Source organism: Vanessa atalanta, chromosome 21 (genome assembly GCF_905147765.1).
Source record: "Vanessa atalanta chromosome 21, ilVanAtal1.2, whole genome shotgun sequence".
Taxonomy (NCBI): domain Eukaryota; kingdom Metazoa; phylum Arthropoda; class Insecta; order Lepidoptera; family Nymphalidae; genus Vanessa; species Vanessa atalanta.
The window spans coordinates 4,518,382-4,534,635 of record NC_061891.1 but is presented as its reverse complement, the minus strand read 5'-3'; the positions used below and the strand labels follow the sequence as shown (position 1 = coordinate 4,534,635).

Sequence of the window (16,254 nt, the reverse complement as noted above, 5' to 3'; positions counted from 1 at the left end):
AATTAATTCTTAATATCAAACATTACACGATAAAATATCTAAATGCGATGTTTAAAGTCATTATTTAAATCAAACTCCATTCAAGCTTGCAACATTCCAAATGTTGTTTTTATTACAATGATATTAAGTAAAATTAGGGTTTGTGTAGTTTGTACCGTTAATGTATGTTGTGGTCATTCCTATTAATAAATCGTAATGAACGGAGCAGTTCAATGCCAAGGCAATTTCTTAATAAGGCTAATGTATCTTTAAAAGCATTAATATCGGCATATACACATATGAATCATAGAATTCCAAGAAACTAAATCAATGAAATGAAAGCTTTATTGACGTAAAATGTACTAATACGTCTGGAGGTAAACTTAGGTATAGTTTAAGTTTATTATTTATTGATATAAATAATATAATTATAAAGCGACACTAATATCGTTTCTGATATAAATGAAGGATATGTTTTTTTATTAACTACATGAATTATTGAAATAATTAACTAATTAATAATTCTAAAATAAAGTATACAGAAATGATATAAGTAGCAGTCGCGGATGGTTGCTGGCATTTATTGAAGAGATTCGTTCTCTGCTTCCGAAACTCAGATGATGATCATCCCTCAGATTACGGAAAAATCCTCGTTCGACTAAAAACAATAATTTTGAAAATCGGTCTATATATGGCGGAAATATACCCGTACCATCAAAACTAGAATTAGAACTTCATTTTTTTAAATCGGTTAAAAATTACAATACATATTTATTGCAACAAGGTTGTGGTTAACCAACCTTTAAATAATATATTTTCTAAATATCTTAAGGTCTAAAATCTATAAATAGTAAAGGTACGGTAGCAAAAACATCCAAGTTATTTTTACAACCGTTATGGAGCAATGAGATTCCACGTAGGAAGTGAACGAGGAAATCAACCTGTTGCACGACAATTTTCCAATATAAGAAATATTTCCTGTGAGAATACAAGACATATAGAGGTACTTTTGATGTTCCGGTTTATGACGTCACACGTACTATCCCATGACTCGACGGAGGCTGAATTTATTGCTTTATATTGATTAATTGGGGTATTATTATACTATATATTATACCAGTTAAACTGTTCGATGTCTTCTTTCGAAAATAACATTTATGAATAAAAAGCAAATCGAGCCGGTTCTTCTCGGTAGAATCTAAATTCCGGGCCTGTGTTTGTTTTTTATTCAATGATATAACCGTCTAAGCTGTATATGTTGCACAATATATTGTATATGCTGAACAATTATGTATTATGATTGATGTAAAAAGCAACTCTTATGATTGTCTTCGGTAGAAATAATAATCCGGAAACGTGTTTTAAACATAAATATTGCAAATCCAAAAGTGAGCGACTAATAAGGTCCTTTTTTATATTTAAAAAGCATTAGCAAGAACAATGACATGTAAGTAAGTGATCAATTACTGTATTCGTTAATATAGTAATTAACAACTGTCGGAAGGAAACGTCGTATCATATTAATTTAATATAAGTTATAAACGCGTTACATAGTTAGTGATGTTAATCACAATTAATTCACAACATTTGTAAAGACCGGAAGAAGTTTGTTGACTAGCTTACTACATGAAATTATTCTTATATAAAAAAATATGACCGAAAATGACATTTCTTATAAGGTTGTAGAAAACCAAACAAATACATAACGAAAAAGAACTTGCCTTTCCATTAAGTTATATTCAAATTAAAATATTTTTTTAGATGGGGGGGGGGGGGGTTTAGGTCAGATTTCAGCCTATAGTCTATTTCTGTCTCAAATTTAATTCAGCGGTTCTCTTTTCAAACTTTCGCATTTGTAATACTAGTATGACTAGCTGCTGCGCGCAATTTCACACGCGTCAAATAGTGCTGCTCCCGTCGGTCGTAGCGTGAAGTAATTTATACATATAATAAAATTGGAATGTCTGTTTGTAATATTACAATACCTCTTTTTAAATCTTCTATTACCCTTTTATTATCCTCTTTCTAAATGCATAAATATACACGGTATGTATATACACGGTACATATACTAAAATAACATTTCTTTCAAGTTTGGCTGTCTTTTTGTTTGTTTTGGCTAATATCTGGAACGGCTGGACCGATTTTGATGGGACTTTCACTGGCAGATAGCTAATGTAATAAGGAGTGACTAAGGGCTACAACAATAACTTTTTTGTTAAATTCAAACGCGCACGAAGTCGCGGGCACAACTAGTTATATTATATATAGTCTAGTTTCACAATAAATGGACTGACGCAAATACGGACTAATGGATTTAGAGATTAGCGTGTTTAAACAAACTCTTCAAGTTAATAATTAGTATTGATTTAGATCGCCAATGCACTGCCAGCTTTAGAAAGTGAACGGGTATTTTTTTATAATAACACTGACTCACACATTAATCTGGAACACAATAGAATAAAAAGCATTGTTAATATCGGTGTGGGTTGAGTGGATAAATAAACGAGCTTGCTCTTCCTTCCCTATTTTCTACTGAACTATAATCAAAATCAACATAATACCTACTTTATTCAGGTAGACTCTTAGAAGCACCTTTGATTCTATGTAGATACAATTAAATTACACTAGTGAATCCAATAAACAGAGAGGTAGCAGGTCCCCTATTGCAAATGGCTGTAATATTTAGAACTGATTAATTAAAATCCTAAAACACGGATGTTTATATGACAGAGACAAATAATAGTTAATTTATTTTCACTCTCGACATTATAAACTAATGAATTAATTTAACTTTATTTTCTTTTGGGTAGAGTGTATTGTATATATTAACAATTATTTTGGTGCCGTAAAATAAAATGTGACCGAACCTACTGGTTATCTTACTCACCTGTTCATTCAACTGGCTGCCGTCATTAGTTTTAATACCACATTAGTACTGAGAACATAAATGCAGCCGTAAAAATTAAAAAAAAAACACTTAAAAATTATCATTTAATCTGTTATTTTGAAATATAATTAAGCATACTGTACCTACTGTCACTGTAATGTCATCCACCGATAATGAATACCAGATTACAGCTCAATAGGTTGTGTGGAACTGGTGTAAAAATCAGTCGTAAGATGTGACTCACACATAACAACAGTAACCGAAAACAAAAACACAGAAATAAACTTAAAGCTAATAATCATGGAAATCATTTGACAAATTCGCTCGTATTATTTATATGCACAGAGTTTGATGATGATGATGAGTTTCATAGACTCCAATATCAGATCTTGACCAGCTTAATACGGGATCATCCGTCACATAGAAAAAAAAAACAATTGTAATCAAAGAACAGTTTGAAAATATCTCGACGAATGGAGTAAAATCTTTCCATTGAATTCGGTCCGAAACACAACCGTTATGGAAAAAAAATATATCTTAATATATATCTTAATTTATACTTTTGTATGCGCAATCGTACACTTAATGTATGTGAGAAATTGAATTGAACGCATTGTTTTAATGCTACGATTATATTATATGATACCGTTAAATAATTTTGGACGTATTTGCAATGTGGGTAACATTTGCTGCGTCATAAATATAATTATATTACACCTGTGCTATTAAGATAAGAACTTGTTTTATGATGCATTATCGGACTGTAAAATCGAAGGTTGTTTGTGTCCTGCATTTGTATGTATATTTTATGATTTGTTTTTGGTATTAAAAAAACAAGCAATACTTGGTGTTAGGGCATTGTGCGAACCCGTCTGGATAGGTTCCATCCGCTCCCAAAAAGCAATACTATGCATAGTTGTATTCCGGTTTAAAGGATGACGAGGATGAGGAGTCAGTGTACAGGCACAAAGGACATAACATCTTATCTTCGAAGGTTGATGCCGCATTGGCGATGAACTGTTAATATTTCTTAAAGCGCCATTGTCAATAGGCGATGGTGACCACTTACCATCAGATAACCCATTTGCCTTGCCCCATTCTTACGTATTCAGTTACTATTTGCTATATATGTAATGGTACCCTAAAGTACCGTTTCAATCGTATTAGTAGGTTTTAAGTGAAACAGGAAAAAACAAACGAACATGACATTCCTCTTTGTATAAATAATAAGATGTCCTCATTATTACCACTTAATATAGAATATTTAATGTACAAATCCAAGTTCGAATCAGGGGACCAATAATTTAACATAAGTATAACTGCTATGATACGTTCTCATTACGATCCAACTTCGACTATTGCTCGCAAAAATAAATCTGAGCTTAATCTTAACTGATAGCTAATTCTACTTATTTATGCTGGCGATGACAGGACCCCGGTTATATTCCAATCCAAATTCGATCGAATCGCAACTAGATCGTTTTAGAATAGAGAACCTCTGAAATGCAACGATAAAGTCTCGATACGATTACAATATAGTGACAATTTGTTAGTAGAATTAGTATTGAACGTTGTAATTATAATATTCATAATATACGCAGTCAAAAGCTACCAAATAAGATATCATATCGATAGATTTTAGACGGTTTGAAACAATGGACCCGTTGATTGACTCATAATTGTGATCGTAATACAAACATCTTTTGTTTTCTTGTTCATTACACAGCTGAATCTATATATTTATTATTTACGTATAGGATTTAAAACTAAGAATATAACTGCAAGAGTCATCGAATATCTTCCGAATGATAAATTAAAAGGTTAACTGAAGTTGTCGCACCCGGATTCATTGTTATTGGGGGTTGGTTTGGCGGTAAGGCATAAAAAGTAGCTTATGTCCTTCCTTGGAGTTCAAGCTTCATACAAAATTTTATGGACATGAATAACCAACAGATAGACAAACAGGGCTACATTATAGATTAAAAATTGTTACATTACCTATGAAACATATTATGACCGAGTATAAAATTAGATGGCATACTGTACAACGTGCTTAATTCCCCTTATAATTAATTTCGTCCACTGCGATGAAGGATAACATTGTGAGGAAACCTAATAAAATTCTCTCATATGAAATAAGACCCGAACTGTCATCCGAAACTAAATACGCAAGTACGCCAAGAGACATCGAACGTCTGAAACCACATCATCGACTGCTAGCCTAAGTTTGTGCCTGTCTTGTCACACTCACAGGACAAGATCAAAACTGGAAACCATTTTACTGGTTCGAGTTTAAGTCGAGCTGCCAAACTAACAATACTTTGTTTGGTTGAATGATTTAGAGTAACTACTCTGTAACTTGTACCTCACAAGGGACATAACATCTTAGTTCCTAAAGTTGCATTGGCGATATAAGGGATGGTTAATATTTCTAACAGTGCTAATCTCTAACGGCGGCGTGACCCACTTATCATTAGGTCATTAAATGTGCGTAGCTGTATTAATTAGAAATAATAGAAGAGTGCCTCTTTTATGAATGACAAAGGATATCAGTCACGTTTATCAAATTCACACAATTCAGCTTTGATAAGCAAGTCCATAGTAATATTGTAATTATGCCATCGGGTATGCATCGATTGATACCTTCGCTTCGTTTAGCATTCAGATGTTGTCCTACTGCTTTCACTTTCAATACTAAACTTGTCTTTGATTGATTGACGTGTACCTTAACATAGATATCATTAAGGACACTCATTACCTTTCCCCGATAGTCAAGTCCGATTCCAAATATCCTGATGTTAAAAGAAGGTTTTATAAGAAAGCGTTAGCATGTAGTATTTTTCTTAAATACATTGTATTGTTTTTTATTTGTTAAGTGATTTAAATTTTGTTGGTGATCAATCAAAATCAGTACAATTTTTTTAGCTGCGTGTAAGATGTCTGTAATTTATAAAAAAAAAGGGAAATATCAATGTGTTCGTGTAACTAATTACTACTAATAGTAATAAGTAAGTAAAATGGTAAGGCAAATAAGTAAATATATATTTTTCGTCTTCGTCCGGGTGAAATAGGAAATTTATTTATTTCCCGGTCGCAGCTCCACCTACCAAGCCCAATCTCGAGTATCAAGTATACCAACCAAACGGAACCCGTTCCGTTGGACACACGCAAATACACACAAAATATTGAAATTTATTCAAAAGTCTAAGAGGAGTTCAGTTACATGTATACGTATAGAAGATTTATAACATAAAGATTAAACATTGAGAGTAGTTTTTGTTCATATAATTTGTAGGAAAAGAAAACAGCGCTTGACTTATATGGTACGTTGACATTGAAAACGTTAGATTCAGCTGAGAGACGTTTCCTGTCATACGCCTAACAAAACGGTCAACTTCCGTATTCGGCTTACTATAACTAGGTTAATATGCTTGGAACATATATACATGTACATTCACATAAGACAATCATCATTTATACGTTCTTAAAATTTTCACGATTACTCTTCTCAGTTAGGATGTTTATTTTATTTATTTTATATTCAGTGATAACGTTTAATGATAATGGTGATTTGCAAAATTTTTGTTTTGTTCCAAAAAGGTTTATTTCGAAAAAGGTTCCATTTAAGTTTCATATGGATCTGACGATGAGTTGTGGAGACAGACAACGTAACTCTTCAACCACTACTTTTGCTATAATATTTTTACATATATTTATGCTATCGAAGTCGGTTTTTAAAACTCTACTATTTGACACTTAAATTACTTTTACATCTTTAAACTTTTTTTTTATATACGCTTTGTAAGGTTTTGTCAAAACTCAACGCAATTGGATAATTTTTGCCAAAAATGTAACCCAGATCCCTCCACCCAAAAGATTTATATGATATATTGTCTTTAGAAAAATAAACATAACTTTATGTAACAGGGTTACATTCAAATCATTATATAAAAGTCACGCTTGGTTTTCTGTTCAATCTTATTTTTTTTATTAGTTACTTAGGGGTTACTGTAGGGTGGAACGTTTTTGCACAGAATGGTTCAATTAGATAATATTTATAAGTCCATCTTCAGCCATCCTGTCAAATATTTACAGACCCCATTGCAGCGTCATATTGTCAAAGTACGGTTTTCGCGCGCTATTTAAATATTAAATTTTTAATTTGATATTTTTCGGAAAATATGTACAAGGATTAAAAAACACAACTTTTACTGGGTTCCTTAACCTCTACTAAGTAATATAAAATGGATTTAAAAAAAGGCAAATAGCCTATTAATCGTACGGCCATATCTTGATATAGTCCTGATCTTTCTTTTGTTCCGAGTGATAATTTCAAATGGGTTCAGTGTTGCTATGCCCAATTAATTATTTAAAAACATCGTTCATAAAGTACGGTTTTTTTTTAATCGCTACTTTATTCCATTGTGAACAATTGTTGTGTTAGTGAATATTGTAATTTATGTAAAATATCATATAAAACTTTACTAATGCAATTTTCATTATTTTCTCAGCGTTTATACCTAAATACCGGTGTTCAATGAAATATAAACCTTGTGGCTATTTGATAAGATAGAACAAAATCCATTTACGACGTAGACGTACGTCTTACGTCTTCTTGTAAATTGAGCGAGTTCATTCACCTTTGCATTTGGTTATCTTCCGTGTGATCTCAATTGAAGTCTAGTTACATTGTAAAAATAATAATTATATAATCCAATCGCAAAAATATATACATGTAAAATATGTTCTTTAATGGAAACTATTAAGGAAAAAACGTGTCTTATAATATATGCAGACGGGCGCCACCAACCGTTGCAGCTAAGTGCCCAGACTTACACTGGCTAACTCACCCATCCAACCGGTACACAACAATTCTAAGTAGTGCTATTTGCCGGTACAATATCTAATGAGTTAGTGGTACATATCCAGATACTTTTATGTATCCCTACCAACAATTTTGTCTTGTACTTATTTAATTAAAATTTACATTTGTTTCAGATGACGTGGCCATGCCCGATAAGCACAAATTTGACTCTAGGACCTACGTCAAACCAAAGAAAAGGATGCAAAGACCAAGCATCCAGAGTATAGTTGAAGTAACTTCGAGCCCGCATTCAATGTCGCCCCACCAATCCCTCAACCAGTCGCTCAACCAGTCCGCGAACAAGTATCTGACATACAATAAGTATAGCAACCCGTTGGGTCCAATAAATCCCATGATAAGACTGAAAACTTTTAATGTTGATACGAATTCCGATAACAGTCACGTGATCAAGGAGTACGCTATGAAGAGGAGGAGCTTGGCTCAAGACGACGACCCGCAGGTAATAATTTTGTTAATATAGTATTTACCGTTGGCGCGTGTGAAGTGTTATTTATTAAAGAATTGTCACAAAACAAATGAAAAACGACATTAAAAATAATACGTTCTATAAATTCAACTATGTGCTTAATAATTTGTATGGTACGTATAACATTATTACAAACTAATGAACTATAGCTATTTACAAACATGATATAATCGGTTAATTTGAAGTCGTTGCAAAGGGAGCAAGATCCTAGGCCCTAGGGTCTGGGAGGGTACTACCGACACTAATTATTCTAGTATTCAATGGCCTGTATCATCGTGATCTGCTTTTAAGTGCGAATGTGCCAGCCATGAGCCAGCTACAGACACAAGAGATATAATATTTGATCCCATGTTGGTAGAGCATACATTGTGTATGATTTGGATTATAATTTTAGTTTCAGTTGTATAGAAAAAGATCACGTGCACGGTTCTAAAAACCACACTTCGTATCTCACTTGTGAAAAACGGATTTACAGTAATACGCTATTTTAATGCAAATGTCGTATACACGATATAATTATTATGGTCAATGGTATCTTTCGATGTCATTCTTACATAATAGTACTGCTACTCTTGATAGGCAAGACTGGGATTGGCGGAGATGGTTCAGTGATTAGAACGTGTGCATCTTAACCTATGAGGGCTCAAACCTAGACAAGCACCACTGAATTTCAAATTAATCTCGTGCTCGACGGTGAAGTAGACATCGTAAGGAAATCTACGTGTGTCTAATTTGAATTAAAATCTGCCGCACGTGTACATACAGAACCGTATTCGAGCAATTACATAGTGAACATAGCTCTAAACCTTCCCTCAATGGGAGAAGTGGATTTAGCCCAGCAATATAAATAAGCCCATAAATAAGACATGGTTACATTGTACTGAAATAAATCTCGTCATCATTGTCTTCACCGCGTCAAAAACATACGAACAATAATTTATGTATTAAATATTTATTCTTCTGTATCGACATTTCTGGTAGCAAATTCATTAGCGTCGGCATTGTGGACGTGTATCTACTAGCCGATCAATAACATTATCGTTGTAAAATAAATGAGTTCGCTTTGTTTACACGACCGTGACCTTGAACCTTAAATGTAGGGGAAGGTCATACGCTTTAACAAAGTAACATTATAATAAGGCAGTTCATATAATGATATAGATCTGCGAATTTATGTAACGAGAATTTAATACTTACTACGTAATTAAATATGTTACGGTATTTTCTTTTACGTTTACGTCACGGTGTATTATGACGTCACAATTTAGCTTTGCTATGTTCGATTTGTCGTAACGTTTTAGAAAGTGATCGCATCTATATAGTTTTAAATAGTTTGAAGTTTAGTTATTGTAAATATTAATTAACATTTTTAACTTCATTTTTATAACAATCTTCAAAGGTCCACAGTGTACGGTAAAATTGTGTTGGTACAATGTTATTGAGCTATTAAAGAATTGATAAATGAAATAAAATGATTGTAATACTTATACAAGCAATACCAATACAAATGTTGTTAGCGATCTCTAGTCATAGTAAAAATCAAAAATAAATACTTAATTCAAGTAGCCCTTTACAAGCGTCTAGAAAACTATACCGAGAGAGATGAGTTAGTAGTTTATATAATATATTCTACCTAAAAGTTAACGAGTACTTATTCCACGCTCTTTTATCTATACGTACATATAATAAAATTGTAGTGTCTGTTTGTAATATTAAACTAACCGTTTTTTACTAAATGCATATGTATGTATACCGTGTATATGTATGTATACATGTATCTGAAACGGCTCGACCGATTGTAACGGGACTTTCACCGGCACATAGCCGATGTAATAAAGAGTAACTTAGGTGACTTTTATTTTAAAATTATATATAAAAAAAATTAAGTCAACTTGTAATGTTCAAATATATTAAATTCAAACGCGCACGAAGTCGCGGGCACAGCTAGTCACCTATATAACGTCGTGTTAAATAATATGCCTTATATATTAATGTCTTTTAACATACGATTTCAATTTATTAAAATGTAAATTTAATATTATCTGCGGAATTTTATTATAATAAATGAATATAGAAACTAACCCCAGGATTTATTGATATTGACTTTGCGGAGTCAGTGCGGAGAAATTTGTAATAGTAAGCTGTACGTAATAAGCTTATACGTACTTCTTGTGTACGTCCATGCGACGTGCAATGCTTTTTTTTTGTTTCTTTCTTATTCTATTGCGCTTAAACCATTGAACGAATCGATATTTACATTAATCGTGTTTAATTTGGCATAATTTACTCTTAGCTATGACACTTGATTACTTTTAAAAGAAATTTAAAATGTTTTTAAATGAGTCCGTTACGACTTACTGCTATTGCGAAATTTAATAAAAAAACCCGATTAAACCAACTTATACTGTAATTATAAGTGTTTGTTCTATATACGATTGCAACGGCAAATGCAACAACATACAACAATATTAACAGCCTGTAAATTTCCCACTGCTGGGCTAAGGCCTCCTCTCCTTTTGAGAAGGTTTGGAGCATATTACACCACGCTGCTCCAATGCGTCTGGGTGAAATATACATGTGGCAGATTTTCGTTGAAATTAGACACATGCAGGTTTCCTCACGATGTTTTTCTTCACCGCCGAGCACGAGATTAATTATAACAACAAATTAAGCACATGAAAATTCAGTGCTGTTCGACTGGGTTTGAACCCGCAATCATCGGAAGATGCACGCCTTCTAACCACTGCTATAACGGCTTTGGCAAATGCATGGAAGATTAATTAACAATTTTGACCTTGAACTGACAAGATGTCATTGGTCGCGACCTAGAATATGTGGTGTTCGTAAAATGCGAATTAAAAAATCGTAAATAAGTAAAAACGGCGATTTTTTATATTGATAAATTTTGGTTGTAAAATGATAGTGAATATGAGGAATTATTTGGAACAGTGATGGAAGTATTATATAAATAAAGAATATTAATCAAGAACTTTAGATGTATTCGGTAAAAAGATACTCGAAACTCACCGCAGAAAATGAGCTTGAAATGTTAAAATGTGATATGCAATATTAATATATAAAAACATATGCGTCAAAACTACGTATTTAGTAGTGTAAGTCGGTTGTCAACATTTCACGAGTGAGTTACGAAGTGAATTCTAGCAGAAGTTGTTCTAGTACATAACATAGCAGATTAGATAGATACAATGTGTAGGTCGGTTTCAACATTTTTAACTATATTATTATATTCAAAGTTTTTTAAGTCATTGTGAAATTCGATAAGTATTTAGCTGGTAATCTCATTATAATCGATGGGATCTCGGATCTGTCCGTCACGCGTAATTAATGCTCCTTCATTGATACCGTTACAGACGACTTGGTAACGCTGATCTTTTTATAGATCGTAAATTTAACTGATTGTCTATCTGTTCGTATCAACCTAGTTTCGCTTAGTGCTTACATCATATGTTAAATATGTATCGGTTGTATACTTAATACTTTAACCATAATTAAAGAAACGATATTCGATTCAACGAATAAAGAACATTGATTAATTTCTATTTTGTAATTTTTATACAGTACGTACACACACAATTGTAAATTATTATTTAATATTTATGCATTTCAAAAATAAAAGCACTTAATTAATAATAATAGTTTAAACGTCATTGTATAGCATTACTTAAATGAAACGGCGTTTAGATAATAATAATAACCTCGTGACCGAATTTCGGTTACGTCGGCTATTCTTAATGGAGATGAGCCAATTACTGTGGAATATGTATGTGTATGTATAGTGCACAAATGTGCACAGGTGCAATCGCTATGCTAATAGTGCGATGAGACAGCTATCTGACTAGAAGAGGAAGACAGTACCAGCATAACCAGCTTTACACCTGTAACACACGTTTCCATAGACTTGGAAGTGTAACAATACCAACTTTATTGCACTGGGCTGCTTTTGAAAATATATTTATAATAAGACCCTATCTTAAATGGGATTGGAATTCGATACAAACTTATATATATTTGAAGAGTTTATTTCTCATATATATAAACCGACGAGCCAACTTTATTATCTTGGTGTGCGTGACAGCTACGCTTGAAACTCGAAAAACGTCATACTACTTTACGATTGTGCGTTAACTTAGTCTTCAACAGATGGCCGCTATATTTTGTGACGCGTTATCAGATTTGACTTCTTAAGTATATCTTCAGAAAAGTCCCCAAATGCACGTTTCATGCATTTATAAGGCGATTCATTTATTTTTGACTAGCTTCCGCTGGTGGCTTCGTCCGTGTGTGTCTTGGTGATGGCCAACAGGTGCTCGGGGGCCTATGTCTAGTCCAAATTTCGCCCAGCCATTTTTACGTATTTGAATAACATAAAAACTTACGCATTTATAATATAAGTAGAGTTTCTTCAAAAATTCTATGCTAGATATTCCTTTGACGCATCGAGACCAACTTTTGCCCCAACTATACAATATTTGTGGTTACTATAATATATTTGTTGGTCAATAAAGTTTATTACATAAAAATAAAAATAAATGTATCGTACTAATGTAACCCCTTCTTTTCCGGAACGAAATAGGGAGGGGATAGCCAGTAAGTCATAAATTACATTTCCTTCTAGTCTCGTTACACGTAATACGAGTAACAGCTCACCGCAAAGGGAAAGATATTAATTCCTACGTGAAATATTATTCTTAGTATAGCGTTGCGTAAACGATACTCGCGTTTGATTTATTTATATTCGCTGAATAATAATGAGGTACGATAAACTTAGAGCGAAACTCAGCCGGTCTAGGAATACCGCTAATTTATCTAAGAAGATTTTAATATTAAATCTCGAATCTGATGGAAAGGATAAACGTCCTCTGTCGAGGGGGCTTGGAGCTTAGTCTACCACGTACCATTGGAGATTGATCCACCATCTCACATTTGCATGTTTCCTCACGGTGTTTTCAAAGCATATGGAAACAAAGTAACAGTGTGTGACATATATGTGTTGTTTGCACTCTCCATCTCTGCGTATCATATATTTTGTTATCTATACATATAATAAAATTGGAGTGTCTGTTTGTAATATTAAAATAACCGCGTTTTATTAAATGCATACGTATGCATACACGGTACATACACCTAAATAACATTTTTACAATTTTTGTCTGTCTGTCTGTCTGTTCCGTTTTATGGAACTTCCTTCTGGAACGGCTGGGCCGATTTTGACGGTCTTTCACTGGCAGATACTGATGTAATAAGGAGTAACTTAGGCTTTAGTAACTCACTGTTATTTTAGAATTATGTCTAAAGTCACGCTTTTTTAAATTCAAACGCGCACGAAGTTGCGGGCACAGCTAGTTATATAATAATAACGGACACCACAACAAACTGTCTGATCATTATTTGAATATTTCATTGAAATTTGTCTTCACGCTTGGTTTCATCAAATAACATACGTTATTTCATATATATGCATATAAAATTTAGTAAGCTATCAGTTAATACTTCAAAATTGTCTGCATGACAGACAAAACCAGAAGGCAGCGTTATTAATCGCATATGGGAATGGTATTGGTATTTCTATGAGCTTTTTGAAATTTCATTTATAAAACTTATTATATTTATGAGTTAAATTTTAATTATATCGCTAATGATTTAATGCGCGACTCCCTTAACATGACGTCACGCGGTGAACATTTATCTTGCCTAGCGCACGCCTTACTTTTTTTTTATTACACTATGTTTGTCTCTACAGTTAATTAATCTGTATATGTTATTCTAAGCAATATTCTCAAAATAAAAAAAAATATATTTTGTGTACATATGATAAAAAATTAACGACTGTGACGTCTTTAAATTTAATCTTAAGCCTATTTTTTTTTAATTTACTTTACAACATCCACGGGCTCACAGTCTGTTGCCCGTGCCTTTTTTCACATTATATTTTTATAAATTTTGGCGTTATTTTATATTTTTGCTGAACATCAGTTGATCTTCGCTGGACTTCGAGTTTGTCGTCTTCTTGGAAGACGTAGCCCTCACTGACATTTTTTTTTTTCAATTTTTTTTTTTCAATTTCTTAAGCCTATTAAAAAAAAAGTATTTTGTTTCGGTTTTCAATATGTTTGTTGTTATAAATAAACGTATCACAAGTTCGTAGAGCAAATACAGGAAATTGAAGCTGTCCGTGACGATGACGTAATTTCCTTGAGCAATTTTCGTTTATTGATTGATTTCATTTTTTTACTTATTCTATTTTGTAAATCGGCGAACATAATTGATTTGAAATAATTCTCGTTTGTAATGATAGCAATTCGAAAGTTCAATGTTAATAATATTTGTATATTTTTCTTCGGCAATATATTCTCCTTTATTATATATTTAACCTACACTATAATACAAAGCCAATGATACCTTTGTTCACCCACTCATCACATATTCTGCTGCCATCAGCAATACTTAGGAATGTTGTATTCCGGTTCGGGTCAGTGAGTCAGTGTAACTACAGGCACAAGGGACATAACATCTTAGTTCCCAAGGTTCGTGGCATGGTGATGGTCCAAATTTTCGTACGCTGCCAATATGAATGAGCAGTAGTGACCATTTACCATCCCTTAGATATGTTATAAAAAAATAATTATTATTTATAGTACAACACAAAGCTATAAATTTGACAACAACATAAACATTTCAACATGCAAAATAAGGCGGATTTTTTTACAGATACCTTTTAGTATTGGAATCCATTGACGATTTAAATATTTTAATTTTAGTACTATAGTATAATATCTTAAGTCTAAAAAGTGGTTTTAAAGATATTCGTAAGAACTGACTCCAATCCCTTTGCGTAGGTACTTAAGTCAAATACTTATTACGAGCGAGATCGATTCAACTTGCTATGACGCAAGTTAGAATATTATTCAACAACATATATTCAGTGCCAAGAGTAAACATTTTACGAGCTGTGTTGCTTACAAACAAGATATTATTATCTCGTGATAACATAGACGGTGTGTAGACTGTAGACGCAACAATTATCTCGCTTCGTGGAGATCACTTTTATTTTCAATATATGGGTCGGATCTACGTTTAAAACGTCTCTTCGACCGTTACAGCGATGCCTAGCTAAAAATAAATCGTCTTATTTACGAAACGGTCACTTTTGAATTACTTCCTATGTGTTACAAATATTTCGTGATTCGAACGGTAATCGAAGCGTTTATATAATATAAAGCAGTTAGATATATTTTTACCCGATTACCATGTGCATGGTTTCTGCCGGTAGGTATGTGCATGTGTTTCCGTATAACTTCTAAAGTAATTATCATAATTCGAAACAGACGTAATTTTTAACGATATTCGTTAGAATGCAATACTCTAAATGCAATACAAGGAGTATTGCGTTTAGAGTATTGCATCCTTTAAAGGACATAATGTCCTGTATTTATGCTGATGTTGGAACGTGCTGTGTTGGGTATCAAATGCCCTCTCATTTTGAAATAAGAACTTTGCTATATATATAATTAATAATAAGAATATAATTAATTTGATTTTTGGTAATATGTATCTGAAGAATCACAGCAAACTGTTCTAATAATCGCGATTTTTACTGCGGGTTTTAGTTGTTGAACTATTTGTTATTATTTGTGTACGGTCCAATTTAACTTTATTTGTTAACAAAAAATACAAGGTCAAATCTATAAAAATAGTTATGACACGTTAAGTCATTTTATGTATATTTACACTATAAACATTATTTATACTTTGCTAAACAATAAAATTATTTTAAGTAATATTAAACTAGGAAAAGTAACTAAATCTGTTTGATCGTTGCCTCATCACACCTAAATCACTGTACCGATCGGAATGAAATTAGCATAGTAGCCTGGGACCTTAAAAGTCTAACGAATTTGGTGCAAAGTTACGGAAATTGTCTAGCTTAAAATGAATTATACATTGCATTTTAAGATGCTTTTTACCGTAAATGATTTCGTGGAAGACGCTCTTGACTGCTGCATCAAGTCAAGGT

At 32.8% G+C, this 16,254-nt stretch overlaps 1 protein-coding gene across 2 annotated transcripts in view; it reads left to right on the top strand.

The window, feature by feature from the left end:
- LOC125072371 (formin-like protein 20) overlaps positions 1–16,254 on the top strand; it is a 30,089-nt gene that overhangs the window by 3,312 nt on the left and 10,523 nt on the right. For both annotated transcript variants that reach the window (XM_047682989.1, XM_047682990.1), the window contains exon 3: positions 7,867–8,192. In XM_047682989.1, coding sequence (XP_047538945.1) covers positions 7,867–8,192 — 326 coding nt within the window. The remainder of the gene's footprint in view (positions 1–7,866; positions 8,193–16,254) is intronic.